General features: G+C 51.6%; 2 protein-coding genes and 1 pseudogene across 2 annotated transcripts; 2 read left to right on the top strand and 1 right to left on the bottom strand.

Moving 5' to 3' along the window:
• The first annotated feature begins 2,019 nt into the window (after window positions 1-2,019).
• LOC139999913 (olfactory receptor 14C36-like) lies at window positions 2,020-3,168 on the top strand (annotated as a pseudogene).
• A 381-nt stretch (window positions 3,169-3,549) lies between these two features.
• Window positions 3,550-20,432, bottom strand: LOC139999823 (olfactory receptor 14C36-like). Its single transcript, XM_072029449.1, has 2 exons — window positions 19,530-20,432; window positions 3,550-3,573 (listed from the first exon to the last, which is right to left on the bottom strand). The coding sequence occupies exons 1-2, from the start codon at window positions 20,430-20,432 to the stop codon at window positions 3,550-3,552; spliced, it is 927 nt and encodes a 308-aa protein (XP_071885550.1).
• On the top strand, window positions 14,982-16,146 carry LOC113842060 (olfactory receptor 14A16-like). The gene is made up of 2 exons (XM_027448733.3): window positions 14,982-16,002; window positions 16,100-16,146. Exons 1-2 carry the CDS (start codon window positions 15,027-15,029, stop codon window positions 16,144-16,146), a joined length of 1,023 nt encoding a protein of 340 aa, XP_027304534.2. The 5' UTR covers window positions 14,982-15,026.
• Window positions 20,433-24,932: the final 4,500 nt, after the last annotated feature.

The raw sequence follows: 24,932 nt of genomic DNA, 5'->3' as shown, positions 1-24,932 counted from the left end.
CCTCTGCTGCTGAGCTGGGCCGGGCTCCTGGGCCCAAGGGGAGCTCCTGGCAAGCGGGCAGCGCTGCAGAGAGACAGCTCTGCCCAGAAGCAGCTCCTCTGCACAGCGCAGCAGGGCTGGGGGCTCTGACTGCAGGTGGCAGTGGGAGAGGAGAGAAAGGAGAAAGAAATTATGGGCTGAGTGGAATATGTGTATGCTGAGAGCTCAGAAGAGGAGAGATCTTCTTAGCACATAACACGGTAAATCTCTTTCTGCAGTGCAATTCACAGGAGTATCATGGAGGGTTTTCCAATAGCCAGAACTTCCCACAGATCAGGCCAGATACACTTGTTTTTCCTTTAGTGTGGAGAAACACTATCACCAGAGGAGGGGTTCCCTGCAGGGTCAATGTCCAAGTCCCAACGGCTCCCATTTTGCAGGCCATCTGCGGGCTGTGAAGCCGGGGGTGCAGGCAGGGGTGTCCAGGGCTGTGGTGCAGAGCAGGGTCCCTGCTGTGGCCCAGGGGCTGTGTGCCGGGAGAGGGCCTCTGCCGCCTGCCAGGCTCAGCACTCAGCCTGCCCAGGGAGCTGCCCAGGGCACTGCAGGGAGAAGCTGCGGGTGGAAGGAGCCCTTCCAGTAGGGCAGGGTCCTGCTGCTGGTGGGAGGCTGCTGCCTGGTGCAGCCTGCTCACAGCTCCACAGAATACTAAGAGAATTTCACTCTCATCTGTCCTTAGCCTCTCCTTTCAGTTTCTGTTTTAGGCTCAGTGGAACCAGAAATATATGATGTTATTTTCTAGAAAAGCCTGACAGTCCTAAGGCATCCTAAGGAGGTTACAAGGACCCCAGTAAATCTTATCCAGAAATCTCCACCACCCCTTGCACAGTGTCAGTAGGGTCTGTGTGACCTGGCTCTAGGACGTGCCCCCAGTGAGCTGCCCCTGGGCAGAGCCCTGCTGCCAGGAGGTGTCTGCAGGGCAGAGCTGAGCACCCAGCGGGTGGGATGGGGGCTGTGAGCTGCAGGCAGGAGGCGTGGGGACAGAGACCCAGCTGCAGGTTGGGACAGCTGCAGACAACAGAGCCATGGGCAGGGAATGGCAGGACAGTGTTAGCAGAGTAGTCTGGTACCTCTCTGTCTGCCCTCTAGCTCATAGGATTCAGGACGTGACTCATAACCTCAGTACCAGGACCTCACTCACAGCAGGCCCTTCTGAGTTCCTGTTGGTGCCTTCTGCCTTGCCTCCCCTGGCAGAAGCCCTGTGCTATTCCGCTCTCTTCTTAGACCTGCAGCTGCTGTTCTTGCTTTATGGCTCCCTGCAATTGGGGAGATGGGGCTTTCAGCTGCAGCTCAAGCACTGACCCTCTGGGTCCCACCATGCAGATGTGTCCATAGCAGGAAGGTGCCCAGAGTTCCCCTTCTAACCTATGGGGCTCTCGGCATTGCAGTCTGTGGGGCATGGACAAAACTGTATCACCTTCCAGGGACTTTCTGAGGCCACAATCATTGGGCAGCCCAATGTAGGTAACTCGACTGAGCCCTGGAGTTTGGCTGAGACCAGGGTAGATGGACAGACTGGCTATCCTCATTGCACTAAGGACATTAACTTTACCTTCCGGGACTCACAAAAGCTCACCTGGTATTTCTTACAACTGCCAGGGTTTTCTACCCTCTAAAAATGCTCCTGAGTGTGATGCAGATAGAACAAATAAATCACAAGTACATCAGTAAAGAGTGTTGAGAGTGGTAATGCTGTGAAGTCCAATACATCAGAGGTAGATTTAATCAGCGATCACTCCTGGTTTCTTTTCATGTAGAGCTGTAGGACAGGTCTGAATCCTCCAGCACACACAGCAGAGACCGCTGCTCCCAGGGGCACATTCCTCCAACACCAACCAGACCTCAGGCAAGGGAGCAAAAGAAACGCCTCAGAAAGGGGAAAGTCACTGTAGGGGTGTTTGGATGCGAAGAGAAATAGGTTTTCTCTCCTAATGATCACTATCTTTTCTTCCTTGGGTATTCCCCTTTGTCCAGGAGGATCAGATGTCCAACAGCAGCTCCATCACCGAGTTCCTCCTTCTGGCCTTCGCAGACACACGGGAGCTGCAGCTCCTGCATTTCGCGCTCTTCCTGGGCATCTACCTGGCTGCCCTCCTGGGCAACAGCCTCATCCTTACCGCCGTAGCTTGCGACCACCGCCTTCACACTCCAATGTATTTCTTCCTCCTCAACCTCGCCCTCCTCGACCTGGGCTGCATCTCCACCACCGTCCCCAAAGCCATGGCCAATTCCCTTCATGATACTAGGGCCATTTCCTATGCAGGATGTGCTGCACAGGTCTTTCTTTTTCCCTTTCTGATATCAGCAGAGTATTTTATTCTCACCATCATGTCCTACGATCGCTATGTTGCCATCTGCAAGCCCCTGCACTACGGGACCCTCCTGGGCAGCAGAGCTTGTGCCCAGATGGCAGCAGCTGCCTGGGGCAGTGGGGTTCTCTATGCTCTGCTGCTCACTGCCAATACATTTTCACTGCCATTGTGCAGAGGCAATGCTGTGGACCAGTTTTTCTGTGAGATCCCCCAGATCCTGAAGATGTCCTGCTCACGCTCCTACCTGAGGAGTTTTTGGGTGCTTGTGATTGGTGTCTAGTTAACGTCCGTGTGCTTTGTTTTCATTCTTTTTTCTTATGTGCAGATCTTCAGGGCTGTGCTGCGGATGCCTTCAGACCAGGGGCGACACAAAGCCTTTTCCACATGCCTCCCTCACCTGTTTGTGGTTTCCCTGTTTATCAGCACTGCCCTTTTTGCTTACCTGAAGCCCCCCTCCATCTCCTCTCCATCCCTGAACCTGGTGGTGACAGCTCTGTACTCAGTGATGCCTCCAACATTGAACCCCCTCATCTACAGCATGAGAAACAGGGAGCTCAAGTGGGCTCTTAGGAAAGTGATTTCACGAATGTTTCTAAATAGAGACAAATTTCCCCTCTTTTTCCAGAATTGACTTAACTTGGTACCTCCCCTCAGGCCTGGTCCTTCTTTCATTGTCAATATTGTTATTGTTCTCTTTGGTATCATTTGATTTATTGTGCTCTTAGAGTAATATCTCTTTTTCACCCTACTTCTGCTGAGGATTGACACTTCTCTGTTTGCTCTTGAGGCTATACAAATATGTGTCCAACAGAAGGTCAGAGCTGACTCTTACCTTCAAAATAAAATGGGATCTCCACAGTGCACTGTCTGAAGGCTTGGATGTTTTTTTAAGGTTGTTACCAAGCTTTCCAGAAGCTTGTGTCACTTTCCACCACCTATCAGACGCTTTCCAGCATCTGTCAGTGGTCATGATCCTCCAAAGATGTCCTGGGTGAGTAGAGACTTGCTAATGTGATGCCCATCTTTAAGAAAGGTCATAAAGAAGGACTAGGGAACTGCAGGTCTGTCAGCCTGACCTCGGTGCCAGGAAAGGTGATGGGACAGGTCATCTTGAATGCAATTATGCAGCATATGCAGGACTACCAGAGGATCAGGCCCAGTCAGTATGGGTTCAAGAAAGGCAAGTTCTGCCTGACCAACCTCATCTCCTTCTATGACCAGTGACCTGCCTGGAGAATGAAGGAAAGCCTGATGACATAGTCTACCTAGACTTCAGCAAGGCCTTTGCCATGATCTCCCACAGTATTCTCCTGGAGAAGCTGGCAGCCCATGGCTTGGACAGGCACACACTTTGCTGGCTTAAAAACTGGCTGGGTGGCCGGGCCCAGACAGTAGTGGTGGCCAGACTGAAATCCAGCTGGTGACCAGTCACGAGTGGTGTTCCCCAGGGGTTGGTGTTGAGGCCCATCCTGTTTAACATTTTTATTGATGATTTGGATGAGGCAATTGAGTGCACCCCCAGTACGTTTGCAGATGACACCAAGGTGGAGGGAAGTGTCAATCTGCCAGTGGGTAGGAAGGCCCAGTAGAGGGACCTGGACAGGCTGGATTGATGGGCAGAGGGCTGTGGGATGAGGTTCACCATGGGTAAGTGCTACTTCCTCCTCTTTGGCCACAACAACCCCATGCAATTCTACAGGCTTGGGGAAGACTGGCTGGAAAGCTGTGCACAGGAAAGGGATCTGGGTGTGTGCTCAAAGCTTTCCTGAACATGAGCTGGCAGGTTGATAGCAAGCTGAATATGAGTCAGTAGTGTGCCCTGGCAGCCAGGAGGGCCAACCGTATCCTGGGGTGCATCAAGCACGGCATTGCTAGTCAGTTGATGGAAGTGAATATCCTGCTCTACCTTGCACTGTTGGGGCCTCACCTTGAGTACTGTGTGCAGTTCTGGTGTCGTGGTTTAACCCAGCCGGCAGCTAAACACCACGCAGCCGTTCGCTCACCCTCCCCCCTCCCTCTCTGGGACGGGGGAGAGAAATGGAAAGTGAAGCCCGTGAGTTGAGATAAAGACAGTTTAATAAGACAGGAAAATAATAATAACAAAATAATAATAACAATAATAACAATAATAACAATAATAATAATATGATGATAATAGGGAAATAATAATAATATGTACAAACAAGTGATGCACAATGCAATTGCTCACCACTTGCTGACCGATGCCCAGCCTAACCCCGAGCAGTCCCGCCCCCTCCCCCCGGCTAGCCACCCCTATATATTGTTTAGCATGACGTCAGATGGTATGGAATACCCCTTTGGCTAGTTTGGGTCACCTGTCCTGGGTCTGTCCCCTCCCAGCTCTTACTGCACCCCCAGCCTGTCCGTTGGCAGGACAGAGCAAATGGCTGAGATGTCCTTGGCTTAGTATAAGCACTGCTCTGCAACAATTAAAGCATCGGGGTGTTATCAGCACTCTTCTCATCCTAAGCCAAAACACAGCATTCCACCAGCTACTAGGAAGAAAATTAATTCTGTGCTAACTGAAACCAGGACATCTGGGCACCACAGTACTGAAAGGATATGAAACTATTGGAGAGAGTCCAGTGAAGGACTACAAAAATGGTGAAGGGCCTAGAGGGGAGGCACAGCTGAGGTCACTTGGCCTGTTCAACCTGGAAAAGGAGAGGCTGAGGGGAGACCTCATCATGGTCTAGTCTCCCTCACGAGGGAGAGTGGAGCGGCAGGCACCCCTCTATTCTCTTTAGTGACCAGTGATAGGACCAGAGGGAATGGTGTCAAGCTGCGACAGGTGAGGTTCAGGCTGGATATCAGGAAGATAACTCTTCACTGAGAGGTAGTTACACACTGGAACAGGCTCCCCAGATACAGAGTCACGGCACCAAGCTTATCAGAGTTTAAGAAGCAATTGGACTGTGCACTTAGTCACATGGTCTAAAATTTTGGGCAGACCTGTGTGGTGCCAGGAGCTTGACTCTATGATCCTTATGAGTCCTGTCCAACTTGGGATATACTATGATTCTATGATTTTTGCACCAACTCCCGCCTCCTTTCCTCAGACATCTGGCTACACACAGTTTTTTGTTGTTATTTTTGTGTGGATGTGTCTTTTTTTTTTAATATTTACAAAAAAAGTATATTAAAAAGAAACTAACACCAACAAAAATAAAAGAAGCAACCAAACAAAAACCACAGTCCACAGCTGTGAGTCAACTCTAACTTGCCTCCAGTGAGGTGCACCATCCACCATTGATGACTGTACAAGAAATTTTTGACACAGAGAGATAGGAAATGGTAAAAGAGAAATACAGAGTTGGCTACAGGGATGATGAAAGGGACTACTGAAACGCAGGCAAGCTTAACCTCCCTGAAACCCCTAGAAGCAACTGGGTATATGAGAAGTATCTGAATGACCGAAGAGCAAGAGCAAGTGGAGGGGAACTCTGCAGAAGAGCGGAAAATGCACATGTCCACACACTCTGCTGGAAAGATGATTTCCAGCATGGTCTGTTTCGTAAGGCCAGGTTGAAATACCTCAAAGACTGAGATGAAGTGCAGTGCATAAGAGAAATTCTGGCAATGCAAGTACAGGGGAAGATATATATACATATCTGCATTACCTGCCTTTCTTGGTGGGAATATTCACATCTTTCTGTCTGTATAGTGAGAAATATTTGTGTAGCTACAGCTGTAACTACAGCTGTATGTGCAAGTAAAGGTAAATGTATATACAGAGTTACACGTATACACATAGATAACTGGGAGAGAGACGGGCAAGTGTCTGGGATTCTAGGAGTTTACATCACCTGAACTATCAGGAAACCAACCCAGCAGTGCTGGGAGCTGGGGAGAGGGGAGACGTGGAGGAAGGTCGCAGTGACACGGCTGGGAGGTGGGTTGTGATGCCATTCCTACTGCAGTGACCTGACTGCCGGATGGCAGGCAGGCAGACACGGCAATGTCATTGAGTGCATCACAAACCCCATGGGACACGGGGGGCAGCTCTGACAGGGGACAACTCTGTCGAGCCACCATGGCTGGGCTGCTGCTGCTGAGGTCACCTCCTCACAACACTGTGATGGGCCAGGAGCAGGCAGGCCTCAGGAGGCCATCAAGAGCAGCAGCTGTGGAAGCTGCAGGCAGATGCCTGGGCCCTGGGGAGGGCTGCCCTGCAGTGATGCCAGCTGGACATGGGGTGGGAGCCTGTGGGAAAAGGCACAAGAAAGTGCTGGATGTGACAAAGCACAGCACGAGAAAGGAGCAGATTACAGGCAGGGCTGTGAGGGACAGCAACATCTCACGTGCCCTTGGTGGGCAGAGATTTGAGCGATGGGCAAATGGCACAGAGAGATAGAGGGGAGCAGTGGAGACCAGAGGTCTGGTCCTTGCTCTAGAGACTCCAGATACCCTGTACCTGATCGCATCTCTCTGTCCTGCCTTCTTCCAGTTGCAGTTGGTCTGGGTGTGCTCAGCTGTACACACCTGTGTGTGCACATCCATGTGTGTTTAAAAGATTGCGTCTTTGTGTACACATGGCTGGGTATTCTTGCAGACACCAATTCTAGGTGAGCTTTGCCTTTCCTAAAAGCATATGTCCACCACAAAGGTAAGATATCTAAGTTTCTTTTTTGGAGCCTGTCCTTGCTGTCACCCCCTGGCAGATCCTTCATGGCCCCTCTCAGTGCCCGATCCCTGCAGCAGCCCAGCCCCACTGCCCCACACATGGTCCCACAGCCGTGCTGCCAAAGCAACGCACATGGCAATGCACATTCAGGGTTGGGTCAAGCTCCTGCTATTACGATTTCAATGGCACACTTGGGGTCCCCTCCTGCCATGGCCCTCCTGCGTTTGCATCCTCCTCCAGCCCCCAGCTGTGGGAGTGTGGCCATGTTTATCTCTTAACTTATGCTTCATAAATGATTTCATACCTAACTTATAGAACACTATTTTTTTATTCAAGCTCATAAATAAAGTGGGCTAAAATTCTGCTAAATAGCTGATACAAATATTGCTAGGAAGATGTGGATCAAGTTTTCACTTCCAGGCGAATGCAACTTAACTTCTGTATTAACTTTGCTGATGTTTCTGGGATTCCCATAATAAACTATAGCTGGTATGATACCATATTTAAAGTATGCCAGAAACCTGAATTTGAGGTACAAAGCAAGTTCCCAGTATATGAAAAAAAAGTCACTTGCACTGTTTTATCCCCATAAAGCTACAGTAGAATCCTCTAGTAACCACGAGGTGGCTTATGGTCTGTAAGGAAAATTGTTAGTGTAAATGACAATATTCATCGCTGTTGCAGTGTTTTAGTGTGGCTCACAGTCCATAAACATTTTTGTCCTTCATGTATCTTTAAATATATAGTTACTGTTTTTTTTTTTTTTTTTTTTTTTTTACAAGGCTAAGTGCTGGGTCCTGCACCTGGGGCGCAATAACCCCAAGCACAGCTACAGGCTGGGAGATGAGTGGTTGGAGAGCTGCCTGGCGGAGAAGGACCTGGGAGTGATGGTGGACAGTCGGCTGAATATGAGCCAGCAGTGTGCTCAGGTGGCCAAGAAGGCCAACAGCATCCTGGCTTGCATAAGAAACACTGTGACCAGCAGGGCTAGGGAGGTGATCATCCCCCTGTACTCGGCTCTGGTGAAGCCGCACCTCGACTACTGTGTTCAGTTTTGGGCCCCTCGCTACAAGAAGGACATCGAGGTGCTTGAGAGGGTCCAGAGAAGGGCGACGAAGCTGGTGAGGGGCCTGGAGAACAAGTCCTACGAGGAGCGGCTGAGGGAGCTGGGCTTGTTCAGCCTGGAGAAGAGGAGGCTCAGGGGCGACCTTATCGCTCTCCACAGATACCTTAAAGGAGGCTGTAGCGAGGTGGGGGTTGGTCTATTCTCCCACATGTCTGGTGACAGGACGAGGGGGAATGGGCTTAAGTTGTGCCAGGGGAGTTTTAGGTTGGATGTTAGGAAGAATTTCTTTACTGAAAGGGTTGTTAGACACTGGAACGGGCTGCCCAGGGAAGTGGTGGTGTCACCATCCCTGGACGTCTTTAAAAGACGTTTAGATGTAGAGCTTAGGGATGTAGTTTAGTGGGGACTGTTAGCATTAGGTCAGAGGTTGGACTCGATGATCTTGAGGTCTCTTCCAACCTAGAAATTCTGTGATTCTGTGATTCTGTAATCACACATCTCACAGCTCCCCAAGGAATGGTGATCAGGAGCTTACTGCTCCTTTTATGTTATCTCTGTCTTCATCCACCTTTTCCTGTGATGGCTCTACTTGGGAGGAGCATGCCTCGTCTTTTTCTTCCTCCTCCCCTGTATGAGTAGGAGCTTCTTTCCTAGCTAAACAAGCTGATTTTGTCTCTCCTGTTTCTTCTCATATGTATGTATGAGTGATAGAGGCACAGGTTGCTTCTCTGGCCCAGTCGCAGGGATTGGAGTTGTGTAGATTGCAACTCGTAAGCATAGGCCAAGCCCCAGCACACTGCAGTGATTTCTCCCTCTTTGGAATCGCCAGGGTGATGACACTCCTTTTTCAAGCATTCTGCCTTTTTATTTATTTATTTATTTATTTTATTTTTTTATTTTTATGATTCTGCACTTCTTCAGGGGTGAAGTTATAAAGCATTGGAGGTGCCCACAGTTCTAGGTGCCTGCCCAAATCCTCCCACACACCCTGCCCCTCATAATTATCCTGCCTCAGGGCAGATCATTGTGTGGCATTCTGAAATAGTTTACTCTAACCTTAAACAAAACCTGAAACACATTCAGGACACATAACAATAGGTACAGGCTGGTTTGAACATTCCAAGGATTCCAAGTTTCGAAGAGCTATTGTAACTAGCTGTGGGGAGAAGAAGTGTCCCCTCTCATCCCTTCCATAGATTGGCTCCCCGGGGAGAAAAGTAAAGACTGTTAATTATAAATAGTTTCTGAGAGAAAGTTCCTCGAGCATGGAGGTGACAGCAATGCTGAGTACAACTACCAGATTTGTCTCATGACCAGTAATTTTATCACAACATAAGGTAGTGTTAGGCCATAGAGTAAACTAATAACCATAAACGAGCACGCACAAAGGATAAACAGCACAACAGGGAACACACACAATATGTATTGTGCTACCCAACACAGTTCTGAGACCAAACAGGACTACTAAACCAACAAAAAATGAACATTGTGGTCAGCAACTATGAAGCTGATCTATTGCTTCTAACAACTTTATTTTAACATGATCCAGTCATATCTGTCATTATCTGAGCCCTTTATGGTCCCACGCAGGATTCATTTGGGAAGGAGGGCATCCCACAGGAGGGACGCAGAGAGGGCAGAGATTGACCATCAAGGAGCAGTGGAAACAATGTCACAGACTGACAGCAATTCCCAATTCTCCTGTTCCACCCAGGACGAGGAGTTACAGGAGGCTTGATGAGGGGAATGGTGTTTTTAGTTTGCTTGTAGTTCCTCAAGGTTGTAGTCCGCCACTGAGAGTCAATAAATTATATTAATCTACCTATGCTAAGTCTGTCTTGCCTGTGATGATAATTGGTACCCATGAGGATATTTGGTGGGTGACCTCCTGTTCTACCTCAAGCCTTGAGCTCTTTTCATCGTATTTTTTCCCCCTTTTCCTTGTAGGCGGGGAAGTAAAAGAGCGGTGGCCATGGAGTTCACCTGTGTACCTGTGTAAACCCACCACAGTATGGAGATTGGAAGGGTCCAGCACCAGGGCTGTGGCCATCCAGGGATGGCATCTCAGCACCCAGAACACGCTCTGGCAGCCTGGTGGCACAGGAGGGGCTGGTTCCCCTGAAGGAGGTCAGTACAAGGGGAAGGCTTGATTTCCAACACAGGCATTTGTGGCACATTCCTGAGAGGCCTGTGGGAACTGGAGGACACACCAGTATCTGGGACACCAGTCGTCTTTCCTCCCAGAGACAGATCCCAAAGAGACACCAGCTCCCAGGGAAACCTGGCCCTGGACTGTCCCCATCACAAGGAGGCTGAGCCATGCCCAGAGGAGCCCTGGGGCTTAGGGCACCCCTAGCATCAGGACCCAGGAATCCTGGCTACCGCATACTCCCCTGAGCCCAGAGGGACACTCAGGCAAGGCTCTTGCAGCAGCCACCAGCCATTTCCAGCCCCCCGCAAAGCTTTGGACAGCTGCCAGCCCCTGTGACACATCTTGGGAAGGGGCTGCTGACACCCTTACCTTTGGGGGAGAGATGCAGGAGCACTGGGAACATGGAAGTCATGTCAGAGGTGATGGTCGTGCTCCAGCAACCCTCCATCTCGCTTGCTGCTGGCCCTCAGCTCAGGACAAGGGATGCCAGCCCTGGGTCCTCAACCACAGCTCCTCTGCAAGGTGCTCCTGCTCCTCCGCCCGTCAGCGAGGGTCGCCCAGTGCAAGCTTGCTGCCTGCTGACCCCACTCCTGGCCACAGAAGGACAGTGGTGGGGAGCACCCAAGCAGTGCCCAGCAGGGACCAGGCCTTGCAGGGAAGGGGAGCACTGCCGCTGCTCCAGTGACGATATCGTGGTGATGCAGTGCACCCCTGTGACATCAGCACGTGTCATTAGAAGGCCTGTGAGGTCAGCAGCATGGAGACAGCACAGCTCAGGAGAGACGAGAGATTTCCCTTCTTGTCCTGAGAAACAGTCATTTCATTTCTTCCCAGTTCTTTTCCACAGGATCCTGACAAATTTACCAGGAACATCTCCAAATGGTGACAAAGGCCATGGAATATAGGAAATGGAACAATGGAGAAGTCCCTGCTGTGTTCCTGCATCAACAGGCCTCTGCTCTTGGAAGCCCTTCCAGGAAGGTGTGGTTCGAGGCTTGTCCTGGGGCTGGGCTTTTTTCAAACGATGGGAGCAAAGGCACCTGGGATGCAGCAGCTCCTCATTGTGCCTGAACTCGTCTTCACAGCATGTCGCTCACTTGGTGAAGTAGGATGTGTTATATGGAGGGAATTGCAGCACATTCCTGGGCCTTCCTCCCCTCATGTCCCACAAGGCTCTGTGCTCTGAGAAGGCCTCAGCACCCTCTCCCAGGACATCCCCGCTGCCTTGCCACAGGCAGAGGTGGCACATGAGGGAATGGCAAACTTACCTTCAGCACCTCATGGTAAGGGAGAGGGGTAGTGCAGCACTGCAGATGAAGGGGAGAGTAGGGAGAACAGCTTGGGACAGCTGCAGTGCACTCCTTAATGCTGACACAGCTTCCTTGCAGTCAAGATTCAGCTCCTCCCGTCTGTGCCCCAGGCTGAGGGCATTGGGGCACATCTGGGCTGCAGCACCTCAGCTGTGGCACAAGGGCCAAACTCAAACTAGTCCCAGACCTTCTGCCCAAGACCCAAGACATGCAAAGGCTTTCCAGCAGGGCAGAGACCTGCTGCTGTGGATGGCTGATGGCCATAGGAGGATGAAATGAGGGATCCCAAGAAGGGCAAGGCCTGGTGTTCCTGAGGCCAGAAGGAAACAGGCCTGGGCTGTGCCGCCCTGACAGCAGAGGGCCTTTGTGGTGTTGGTGCAGCCCTGAGGGCCAGTGCTGGAGATGAGGCCGATCTCCAGGCAGGGGAAGGGGCTGCTGAAAATGTCCTTGGTATGGGCAACCTGTGATTCAGGGACACAGACAAAAAATCATTGGGTTGTGTCTGGATGGTACAATCAAAGAGGTGAATGAAGGATGGAGGTGATAAGCAGCAGAAATGTTTGCGAGCTGAACAACACAAGTGGAAACTCTTGTGTGATGTGCCTCATATCCATGCGTTGCCTGCCTCTACCGAATAGAGGTGGGACAGACCTTGGCTCTCTGAGAAGCAGTCACTTGCTCATAAGCACCACGTCTACCAGAGATGCCCTCAGGAGTGTCCTTTAAGTACCAGTTGTGAATGGCCAGAGCTGTCCTGTGGGTCCTGTGCTGCCCGTGTCAGCTGCATGCTGTAGTGGTGTTGGGCAGCATTGGCATCTCAGGTGGAACTGCAGGCCTGGAATTGGCTTTAAATGGAGCAGCTGCCCCGAATTTCATTAGGTAATATAGGGATGTCCATGAGCCAAATGCTGTTACAGTCCCTGGAGATGGAGGGAAAACCAGATGGAGAAGAGGGAGAGAGAGACTCAGCTCTCCCTGTGGCACAGTTCTCCATTGGGTCAGGTGGATGCCTCTACAGGCTGCCCTGAGCCTACTGAGGAGGGACAGGTTTAGTTGTCCTAAATGGGTGCATTTGCTGTCATTTCAGCTGGCCAAAGGCATCCACTACCAGCCTCCAAGGGGATATCCCCATGTGCTGCCCTGTCCCTCATAGTACCTCCATGAGAGTTTGCAGATGCCTGCACGTACCTCTGCCCCCTGACATGTCACCAGGTGTTTGCAGCCCCCTGATTTCCTCCATCTCCATTAATGATCCTGGAGATGAAAAAAGGAGCACACCTGCAGCTGCCCATGTGGTGCACACCTGAAGTGAGGGCAGGCGAATCCCAGTTCCTATGTGCCTTGGGCAGGCATGGGTGTGAGCTGAGTGCCCTCCTAGCCACAGGATTAAAATCCAGCATGAGATGTCTTAACGGACTCTTCTGCCTGACTTTTTGGAGAAATGATCCTGCTGTCAAGAAGTGTGTGTGCCCAGGGGAGGGAGGGAAGCCCAGGGATCCCTTCAGGCTGTTTCCCAGCAGGTTCCCCTGCAGCCCCAGGGCCATGTGCAGGGATCCTGGTGGGGGGCAGAGCAAGGGAGGCCTTGGGCTGGGCCTCTGCTGCTGAGCTGGGCCGGGCTCCTGGGCCCAAGGGGAGCTCCTGGCAAGCGGGCAGTGCTGCAGAGAGACAGCTCTGCCCAGGATAAGCTCCTCTGCACAGCGCAGCAGGGCTGGGGGCACTGCCTGCAGAGACACAGTGCTTAAAGGCAGGCAGAAGTGGCAGCATGCCCAGAGCTCCATGCAGGAGAAGACTTCCCAGCCCTGCAACCGGTAAGTCTCTGGCTGGAGGGCAATGCAGCCGCAGTTCCTGGAGGCAGGAGAAGCTGGGGGTGCAGGCAGGGGTGTCCAGCGCTGTGGTGCAGAGCAGGGTCCCTGCTGTGGCCCAGGGGCTGTGTGCCGGGGCAGGGCCTCTGCCGCCTGCCAGGCTCAGCACTCAGCCTGCCCGGGGAGCTGCCCAGGGCGCTGCGGGGAGAAGCTGCGGGTGGAAGGAGCCCCCCCTGGCAGGGCAGGGTCCTGCTGCTGGTGGGAGGCTGCTACCTGGGGCAGCCTGCTCACAGCTCCACAGTGCAGGCAGGATGTATCCACGGGGACTTTGAAAGAGCAGGGATAAAGGTGAGAATTCCTGTTCACTCTTAGCTTTCCAGACTCTCTGCTTACGTTTTTCTCTTCTTTGCCTCAGTGAGAAGAGAAATAAAGTCTGCTGTTTCAGGATAGGGGCTTTTACATCTAAGACTTCACAAGCAGCATTACAAGGACCACAGCAAGTCCCTTTCCTGCCTCTCAACCCCTAGAATGCTCCACCACCACTCATGCAGTGTCAGCAGGGTCTGTGTGACCTGGGCTCTAGGACATGTCCCCAGCGAGCTGCCCCTGGGCAGAGCCCTGCTGCCAGGAGGTGTCTGCAGGGCAGAGCTGAGCACCCAGCGGGTGGGATGGGGGCTGTGAGCTGCAGGCTGGAGGCGTGGGGACAGAGACCCAGCTGCAGGCAGGGACAGCTGCAGGCAGCACAGCCATGGGCAGGGAATGGTAGGACAGTGCTAACAGAGTAGTCTGGCACCTCTCTGCCCTCTAGGTCACAGGATTGAGAACGCGACTCATAACATCAGCAGCAGAACCTCCAGCAGAGCAGAGTCTCCTGAGTTCTTGTCAGTCCCTCCCTGGCCTTGCCTCCCCTGGCAGAAGCCCTGTGCTATTTCTCTCTGTTCCTACACCTAGTGTTGCTGTTGTTGCTTTATGGCTCCCTGCAGATCTGGCTTTCAGCTGCAGCTCAAGCTCTGACCCTCTTGGTCCCACCACGCAGATCCGCCCTTAGAGGAAAGGTGCCCAAACCCCCTTCTAAACTCTGGGGCTTGGGGCAATGCAGTCTGGAGGGAAGGAAAAAGCTGAATCATCTTCCCAGACATTCTGGAGGCCACAATCATTGAGCAGTTCACTGTGGGCAACTCGACTGAGCCCTAAAGGAGTCTGGCTGAGACCAGGGTAGATGGACAGACTGGTTATCCTCACTGCACTTCACAAAATCCTCACAGGACATTCACAAAATCTCACCTGGAATGTAGGAAAAATGCCAGGGTTTTCTACCCTCAAAAGACTCCTCTGAGTGTCACAGATGCAGTTGGAACAAATTAAACCACAAATGCTGTTTGGCAGTCAAGAGTGTTGAGAATGGTAATGCTGGGAAGTCCACATATATCAGAGGTAGATTTAATCAGAGGTCTCTCCTGATTTCTTTATGTTTAGACCTGTAGGACAGGCGTGACTCCTCCAAAGTCCATAGCAGTGTCCCTACTCCCAGTAGCACTTGACTGTAGCACCATCCAAAGCTCAAACAACAGGGCAGGAGAAAAGTCCCAGAAATGGGAAAGTCACTGTAGGGGGTTTCAGTGAGACATGGATTAAGTTTTTCTCAGAGATCCCTCTCCTCATTATCACTGTCTTTCCTTCCTTGGATCATCCCTGTGTCTAGGATGTCTCAGATGTCCAACAGCAGCTCCATCACTGAGTTCCTCCTCCTGCCGTTCGCAGACACACGGGAGCTGCAGCTCCTGCACTTCGTGCTCTTCCTGGGCATCTACCTGGCTGCCCTCCTGGGCAACGGCCTCATCCTCACAGCCACAGCCTGCGACCACCGCCTCCACACCCCCATGTACTTCTTCCTCCTCAACCTCGCCCTCCTCGACCTGGGCTGCATCTCCACCACTGTCCCCAAAGCCATGGCCAATTCCCTCTGGGATACGAGGGCCATTTCCTATGCAGGATGTGTTGCACAGGTCTTTTCATTTATCTTCTTGATATCAGCAGAGTATTTTCTTCTCACTGTCATGTCCTACGACCGCTACATTGCCATCTGCAAGCCCCTGCACTACAGGACCCTCCTGGGTAGCAGCGCTTGTGCCCAGATGGCAGCAGCTGCCTGGGGCAGTGGCTTTCTCTATGCTGTGCTGCACACTGCCAATACATTTTCCCTGCCCCTCTGCCAAGGCAATGCTGTGGACCAGTTCTTCTGTGAAATCCCCCAGGTCCTCAAGCTCTCTTGCACAGACTCCTACCTCAGGGAAGCTGGGCTTCTCACGTTCACTTCCTTTTTGGGTTTTGGATGTTTTGTTTTCATTGTTCTGTCCTATGTGCAGATCTTCAGGGCTGTGCTGAGGATCCCCTCTGAGCAGGGCCGGCACAAATCCTTTTCCACATGCATCCCTCACCTCTCTGTTGTCTCACTCTTTTTCAGCACTGTCATATTTGCCTACCTGAAGCCCCCTTCCATCTCCTCCCCAAACCTGAACCTCATTGTGGCAGTTCTGTACTCAGTGCTGCCTCCAGTATTGAACCCCTTCATCTACAGCATGAGGAACCAGGATCTCAGGGATTCAATATGGAAAATGTTGATTGGGTTTTTATCTGTGGCCACAGACTGTCTACCTTTTTCTGCAAATGACTCCCAGCGTATGTCACGACAGGCACTCTTGCCTTTCTCTTTGGTGTTTGTTGATTTATTTGGTTGTTTTTCCTTTGTGTCTTTGTTGTAATGTTGTCTACACAGAAAAGCCCTTCACTTCCTTCTACCTGAGTATTCCCTTGTCTGTGTGACCTATGGTTTCAGTGAAAAAAGGCTCTCTGTGTATTTTATCAAAATAAATGAAGCTGGAGCAATTTCTTTCTCTGAGATCTATTTTCAGTGGATTAATAAACAGGACTAGTAAACCTTTTTCTCTCTGCAGCAGGTCAGGGCAGGCTGCCCTGGCCCTGGGGTGGCAGGAGATGCCTGAAGACCCCCAGGAATGCTACAGAGGGGCTGAAGGCCTCTGAGGGTCTGATGCAGAGGAGAACGGGACACAGCAGGGGACACTGACCTCTGTATGCTTGTGCCATGGTACCAAGATGAACTATTCCTGCTGAAGTTACAGTTAAAGAGGAAACAAAAGGAACACAAGGCCACTGCCGAATTTATCAGGAAGAGCTGTATAAAGATCAGAGTTTGTTAGCTTGTCGTCTTTGGCCTGACCCAAATGATGTGGCAGGTCTTTCCCAACCTACATGGCACTATGGTTCTATGTTTCTATGAGTCTAACATAAGTCACAATCATTGAAAGGCAGCCACTGCAGTCTGGGAACTTGAGACTGTGGCCTAGATAAAACCATAGGTTCTGTGAGGGATTCCTGCGGGAATGCACCATGCATCCTGGCACACTTGCCAGTGGATTGCTGGAGTTAACTACACTTGAAATGGCCATTGAGACCCTGAGAAACTCGTCTTGAGTCACGTGTGACAACCTGAGGCTGAAAGACTCAATAGCAGGTGACTGTGAGTGGCTGTGGCAGAGCTCAGCAGCTTGTCCCAGTCTGGGAATATGTCCCCTTCCAACTAGGGAAATTAAAAGCAATTAATATGAACAGACTCATCAGGTCAATCAGCGTAGTATGGGGAAGTAATAGTTATTGCGCGGTAGGTGCATGTCCTGGTTTCAGTTAGAACAGAATTATTTTTCTTCCTAGTAGCTGGTGGAATGCTGTGTTTTGGCTTAGGATGAGAAGAGTTCTGATAACACCCCGATGCTTTAATTGTTGCAGAGCAGTGCTTACACCAAGCCAAGGACGTCTCAGTTTCTTGCTCTGTCCTGCCAATGAGCAGGCTGGGGGTGCAGCAAGAGCTGGGAGGGGACAGACCCAGGACAGGTGACCCAAACTAGCCAAAGGGGTATTCCATACCATCTGACGTCATGCTAAACAATATATAGGGGTGGCTAGCCAGGGGGAGGGGGCCGGACTGCTCGGGGTGAGGCTGGGCATCGGTCAGCGAGTGGTGAGCAATTGCATTGTGCATCACTTGTTTGTACATATTAGTAGTAGTAGTACTATTGTCATCATTGTATTATTATTATTATTATTATTATTGTTATTATTATTTTCCTGTCTTATTAAACTGTCTTTATCTCAACTCACGGGCTTCACTTTCCATTTCTCTCCCCTGTCCCAGAGAGGGAGGGGGGAGGGTGAGCGAACGGCTTCGTGGTGTTTAGCTGCCGGCCGGGTTAAACCACGACAGTGCAGCAGGCAATAGGCCTTGGATTGGGCCTCAGAAGACTCAAGCAGATTAAATCCGGTTCATCCGTGAGCTAAGACAAACACTGTGAGCACAGAGAAGGACACGGAGTGGTGCCCTCCCATGAAGGAGGATGCAGAGCGCAGCTGTAAGAGGCATCTTGCTTGTGCCACAACCAACACAGGTTCAGCTGAAGTGAAAGCCCCAGCCCAGGACCAATGGAGTGAAGGTCCCTGGGCACAACTGCAGAAAGACTTTGCAAGGCCAGTGACAGTTTGAAACACCAAATACATCTTGGTGGTAGTAGGTCCTTTTGGCACATGGGCAGATGTCCTCCCTGGCAAAACCACCACGGAGGCCACCACTGCAAAGCTGCTGCATAACACCGACTTTTGTCCCCGGGGTCCAGACAGGGGAGAGGGAAGGGGAGAGGCAGGCCGTGGGGAGGGGGCTGGAGTGAGGTCACTGCCACTGCAGCAGCCTGATTGGCCCTCAGAAGGGCTGGCCGGCAGGCACTGTGACATCATCCCGCGCATCAGAGAGCCCCCTGGGCAGCAATGACGTCACTGCAGAGGGGAGGGCGAGGGGCTGGCAGAGCCCCATCGAGGGGCTGGCTGGGGGTCCCCTCTGCTACAGCCACCTGGCGGCGTGGGGCAGGCTGGAGGGCAGGAAGGGTTCGTGGCCGCCTTGCTCAGGGCGAGCCCTGGGCGAGCTGGGTGAGAAATCTGAGCCTTAGCTCCAGCAGAAGCTCTTCTCTTTGCTCTTGACTTTTCTCGATAACACCACTTCCAGGTGAGCTCTGCCCTAGCTAAAACCATATCTCCATCTCCACCATAAATTTCTGTTTTTGGAGCCTGTCCTTGCTGTCATGCCCTGACAGATCCTTCATGGCCCCTCTCAGTGCCCTATCCCTGCATCGTCCCAGCCCCACTGCCCCACACATGGTCCCACAGCCGTGCTGCCAAGGCACCACATATGGCAGTGCACATTCAAGGCTGGGTGGATCTCTCCCCATTACAATCCCAATGGAACCATCAGGGTCCCTTTCCACCATGGCCCTCCTGTCTTTGCAGCCTCCTCCGTCCCATGGCCCCTGCCCTGACCTAGCCATGTCCCATGAGGGCTCTGCAGACAGCCCTGCTCCAGGTCTGCAGGGCTCTGGGCCAAGACAGAGGCTGGCAGGGCTGGCCATTGCCCTGACACAGGCCTTGAGCCCGGCTCCCCACCTTCCTGACCTCTGCCCGCCTCCCTGCCCTTTGCCCAGCCCAGTGGCAGTGGCTCCAGGGCAATGCCCACTGCAGGCTGCTGCAGGGCTCTGGGCACTGCCACCACAGCCCCGGCCCCTCTGAAGGGAACACTAGCTCCTGGGGCATAGAGGGCTCAGCTCCACAGATGGAAACATCCATGGCAGAAGCATACAGAGATCAGCGTACCCTGCTGTGGTGTCCCCTGCTCTTCTCTGCAGCAGATCCTCAGAGGCCTGCAGTCCCTCCGTGCCATCCCTGTGGGCCTGCAGGCAGCTCCTGCAGCCCGTGGGCCAGGGCAGCCAGAAGGGGGTTCGCTGGTCCCATTATGTCTCTGCTCTGCTGAGTGTGGGATCCAGAAAAAGAATTTGCTGTAGGTTCATTTATTTTGTTTAAATACACAGAGAGGCTGGCTCCTTGTTTATGCAGAGCCTCAGGATCACATAAGGTATGTTGGGACTTAAGTGCAAGGGGATGAAGAATGGCATTTCTTTGTGGAAAACAGTATCACAGGGGGAAAATGGAAAAAAAAAAAAAAAGTCTTCTAGAAGTAAAACCAGGCAGGCTTAGCCTGTCATGACATAAACCACAATTCATGTATAGAAGAAGCAAAAGAAGCAGTCTATAGCTGCTGAAGGGTCCAATTAATTTCCTGAGCAAATCCTGATAAACATCCATGACATCACTTTCCTAATGGCATTCTTGAGCTCCTGGTTTCTCATGCTGTAGATGAGGGGGTTCACTGCTGGGGGCATCACTGCATATAGAACAGCCATTATCATGTCCAGGGATGAAGAGGAGATAGTGGGAGGCTTCAGGTAGGCAGATACACCAGTGCTAACTAGCAGGGAGACCACAACCAGGTGAGGGAGGCACGTGGAAAAGGCTTTGTGGCGTCCCTGCTCAGAGGGCATCCTCAGCACAGCCCTGAAGATCTGCACATAGGACAGCACAATGAATACAAAACACCCCAAAACCAGAATGCCACTGAATGCGAGAAGTCCAACTTCCCTCAGGTAGGAGTCTGAGCAGGAGATTTTTAGGATCTGTGTGATTTCACAGAAGAACTGGTCCACAGCATTGCCTTGGCAGAGGGGCAGGGAAAATGTATTGGCAGTGTGCAGTAGAGCATAGAGAAATCCACTGCCCCACGCAGCTGCTGCCATCTGGGCACAAACTCTGCTGCCCAGAAAGGTCCCATAGTGCAGGGGCTTGCAGATGGCAACGTAGCGGTCATAGGCCATGACAGTGAGAAGAAACAAATCTGCCGACATGAGAAAAGGAAAAAGAAAGACCTGTGCAGCACATCCTTCATAGGAAATGGTCCTGGTATCATGAAGAGAATTGGCCATGGCTTTGGGGACAGTGGTAGAGATGCAGCCCATGTCGAGGAGGGCGAGGTTGAGGAGGAAGAAGTACATGGGGGTGTGCAGGCGGTGGTCGCAGGCTACGGCGGTGAGGATGAGGCCGTTGCCCAGAAGGGCAGCCAGGTAGATGCCCAGGAAAAGCGCGAAGTGCAGGAGCTGCAGCTCCCGCATGTCTGCAAATGGCAGGAGGAGGAACTCAGTGATGAAGCTGCTGTTGGACATCTGATCCTCCTGGACAACGGGGACTACCCAAGGAAGAAAAGACCACGATAATTAAGAGAGACATCTCTGAGAAAAACCTACTCCACTTCTCACTGAAAAACCCACACAGTGACTTTCCCATTTCTGAGACTTTCCTGCTGCTCTGTTGCTTGAGCTTTGGATGTTGCTGGAGGAAGGTGTCACTGGGAGCAGGGGACACTGCTGTGGACTGTGGAGGAGTCACGCCTGCTTACAAGTCTAAACATAAAGAAATCAGGAGTGACCTCTGATTAAGTCTACCTCTGATGTATGTAGAATTCCCAGCATTACCATTCTCAACACTCTTGACTGCCAAACAGCATTTATGTTTTAATTTGTTTCAACTGCATCTGTGACACTCTTCTGAGTTTTTTGAGGGTAGAAAACCCTGGCATTTTTCCTACATTCCAGGTGAGATTTTGTGAATGTTCTATGAGGATTTTGTGAAGTGCAGTGAGGATAACCAGTCTGTCCATCTACCCTGGTCTCAGCCAGATTCCTCTAGGGCTCAGTCGAGTTACCCACATTGAGCTGCTCAATGATTGTGGCCTCCAGAATGTCTGGGAAAATGATTCAGCTTTTTCCTTCCCTCCAGACTGCATTGCCCCAAGCCCCAGAGTTTAGAAGGGGGTTTGGGCACTTCTCCTCTAAGGGCGGATCTGCGTGGTGGGACCAAGAGGGTCAGAGCTTGAGCTGCAGCTGAATGCCAGATCTGCAGGGAGCCATAAAACAACACTAGGTGTAGGAACAGAGAGAAACAGCACAAGGCTTCTGCCAGGGGAGGCAAGGCCAGGGAGGGACTGACAAGAACTCAGGAGACTCTGCTCTGCTGGAGGTTCTGCTGCTGAAGTTATGAGTCATGTCCTCAATCCTGTGAGCTAGGGGACAGACAGACAGGTAGCAGAGTACTCTGCTAACACTGTCCTACCATTCTCTGCCCATGGCTCTGCTGCCTGCAGCTGTCCCTGCCTGCAGCTGGGTCTCTGTCCCCATGCCTCCTGCCTGCAGCTCACAGCCCCCATCCCACCCGCTGGGTGCTCAGCTCTGCCCTGCAGACACCTCCTGGCAGCAGGGCTCTGCCCAGGGGCAGCTCGCTGGGGACACGTCCTAGAGCCCAGGGCACACAGACCCTGCTGACAGTGCATGTGAGGTGGTGGAGCTTTCTAGGGGCTGAGGGGAAAGAAAAGATCCTTGTAACCTCTCAGCCATCATGGAGTCTCAGGCACTTCTTGGAACTAACAGCATATATTTCTATTACATCTGAGGCAAGTAGAGAAGATTGAAAGTTCAGGAGGCTCACAAAAGCTGTGACTGAAGCTTAAATCCTCTACCTTATCCCGGCTGTTGCAAAGACCCCTTGGATACACCCTGGTTGTGCTGTGTTTTTGTGAGCAGGCTGCCCCAGGTAGCAGCCTCCCACCAGAAGCAGGACCCTGCCCTACTGGAAGGGCTCCTTCCACCCGCAGCTTCTCCCCGCAGCGCCCTGGGCAGCTCCCCGGGCAGGCTGAGTGCTGAGCCTGGCAGGCGGCAGAGGCCCTGCCCCGGCACACAGCCCCTGGGGCACAGCAGGGACCCTGCTCTGCACCACAGCCCTGGACACCCCTGCCTGCACCCCCGGCTTCACAGCTTGCAGCTGGCCCATGAGAAGGGAGCCCTCGGGGCCTGGACAATGACCCTATGGCAGGGAACCCCTGTGTTGGAGCATGTCCTTCTCTCGAAGAAATAAACACTCTCTGTCTACAGCCTCATCTGCTCTGGAATAATCCCGGTCTAGGGCACATCCAGGATACTCCAGTGCATTGCAATGCACTCAGACTTACCATGTTAAGGGTTGCAAGCATTGCTTTTCCAGTGTACTCTCAGCTTTCTAACAATCCATGCAGTCTTTAACAACTCTCCCTTCTCTGTCCTCCCAGTGCCAGCTGCAGGCAGTGCCCCCAGCCCTGCTGCGCTGTGCACAGGAGCTGCTCCTGGGCAGAGCTGTCTCTCTGCAGTGCTGCTCGCTTGCCACGAGCTCCCCTTGGGCCCAGCTCAGCAGCAGAGGCCCAGCCCAAGGCCTCCCTTGCTCTGCTCCCCACCAGGCTCCCTGCACATGGCCCTGGGGCTGCAGGGGAACCTGCTGGGAAACAGCCTGAAGGGATCCCTTGGGCTTCCCTCCCTCACCTGGGCACACACACTTCTTCACACCAGGCTCATTTTTCCTAACAGAAAACCAATTAAGTGTAACAATCACATCTTGTCCCAGTGTCAGTTTGGACATCGAGTCATAGTCAGGGTCTGACCTTCATCCGCACTTGAGGAAAGAATTCAGCAGAGTCAGTTGAGGTATCTCATGCTGGCTGTAATTCTTGGGGTTGGAAGGCGTCTCAGCTCCCTCCCCTGTCTGGCACAGACCCATAGGAGCTGGGATTCCTCTTACCACCAGTTCAGGTGTCCCCAACATAGGCACCTTAATGTGAATTACTAAGCTACAATAGCTCCTTAGTGGAGATGGAGGACAGGCAGGAGCTGTTCAGATGGAAATACCTGCTGAAATTTGTGTTTGATCCTATGTGAGTCAGGTGGAGGCATTCCTTTGGGTAACTAAAGGCAGCAGATACCAACGTGTAGGACAACTGAACCTGTCCCTACTCCTTATGTGCAGGGCAGCCTGCAGAGGCTTTCAGCAGAGCAAAAGGAGTCATGTGTCACAGGCAGAGCTAAACCTACTTTGTTCTCTTTTAAATGTTCTATTTTTTCCTTTCTCTTCTACACGGCCCTTGGCTGAAATGGCTGTTGTGTCTCGGACATCTCCATAGGGCCTCAGCTCTCACCAGCCAGGTCTCCCTGCCCTTTGTGCCTTGAGGCAGGACTCTGCAGGGCTACAAGAGGTGGTGGGTGGGGATAAAATCCGTGGTTACTTTGCAAACTACACCCTTAACAGTCCATGGGACCTAGGGGACTGCATCCAAGGGTACAGGGAGAGTGTTCTGGCCTGAAGGTACTGGGTCCTTATGATCCCAGGAAGGGATCAGACAACAGCATTCAGGTGCTGTAAGAGATCATTTAAATGCTCTTAGAGCTAAGACTATAAGGAGAGAAGACTATAGAGGATCTGTTGAATTTGGTGTGACTTCATTCTAGACACAATACTCCACCGTTAGTCTCAGATCTCCATTACATGTTTGCACTGACCCTATGGGATTATTAAAGGTGAACAAATTTTGCTGATCAGTCCTTGGCTCTCCAGTTGATGAATCTGCATATATATGGGAATCAGGGAATCTTGGATGGTGCCATAATGCCACTGGTGCACCATTTGGGTAGCTACTGGCACGTCGACCCTCAGCAACCCCACAATTGAAGGATCCTGTGAGGCACCGGGCAAGGTAGAAAACTGTTGAATGTGCATAAATCACCATAAATCACCTCCAGCATGGCCAATTGCATCAGATATGGGCTGCCTCTCTCCCTGGTCGTCCATTTGCCTGGGTGACATACAACATCTTCCTTGAAGGGATACCTTTCCTTTATACCTGACAGGAGTTACCTCAAGAGAGGGAGGATTTGTGCCCCCTTTGCAATTGCTTTGTCAATGCCCCCTTCCCTGGGGAAGGATCCCAGCTGCTTGGCTTCCCTGCCCTCTAATTCCAGGCTACCAGCCCTGTTATCCCAGTATCGGAGCAGCCAGGTGACAATGTGCTGGCCTAGATGATGGCTGAAATCTAATCACACATCCCACAGCTCCCCAAGGAATAGTGATCTGGAGCTTACTGCTCCTTTTATGTTATCTTTGTTTTCATCTACTTTTTCCTGTGATGGCTCTACTTGGGAGTAGCCTGCCTCCTCTTCTTCTTCCTCCTTCCCTGTATGAGTAGGAGCTTCTTTCCTAGCTAAACAAGCTGATTTTGTCTCTCCTGTTTCTTCTCATGTATATGTATGACTGATAGAGACACAGGTTGCTTCTCTGGCCCAGTCACAGGGATTGGAGTAGGGTAGATTTCAACTCAGTAAGCATAGGCCAAGCCCCAGCACATTGCAGTGATTTCTGTCACTTTGGAATTGCCAGGGTGATGACACTCCCTATTCAAGCACTTTAGCTCTTTTTATTTTTTTTTTTATTTATTTTTTTTAGGATTCTGCACTTCTTCAGCGGTGAAGTTATAAAGCATTGGAGGTGCCCACAGTTCTAGGTGCCTGCCCAAATCCTCCCACACACCCTGCCCCTCATAATTATCCTGCCTCAGGGCAGATCATTGTGTGGCATTCTGAAATAGTTTACTCTAACCTTAAACAAAACCCGAAACACATTCAGGACACATAACAATAGGTACAGGCTGGTTTGAACATTCCAAGGATTCCAAGTTTCGAAGAGCTATTGTAACTAGCTGTGGGGAGAAGAAGTGTCCCCTCTCATCCCTTCCATAGATTGGCTCCCCGGGGAGAAAAGTAAAGACTGTTAATTATAAATAGTTTCTGAGAGAAAGTTCCTCAAGCATGGAG

The sequence above is a fragment of the Anas platyrhynchos genome, chromosome 30 (assembly GCF_047663525.1).
Source record: "Anas platyrhynchos isolate ZD024472 breed Pekin duck chromosome 30, IASCAAS_PekinDuck_T2T, whole genome shotgun sequence".
NCBI classification, from domain to species: domain Eukaryota; kingdom Metazoa; phylum Chordata; class Aves; order Anseriformes; family Anatidae; genus Anas; species Anas platyrhynchos.
This window is presented reverse-complemented; position numbering and strand designations above follow the sequence as displayed.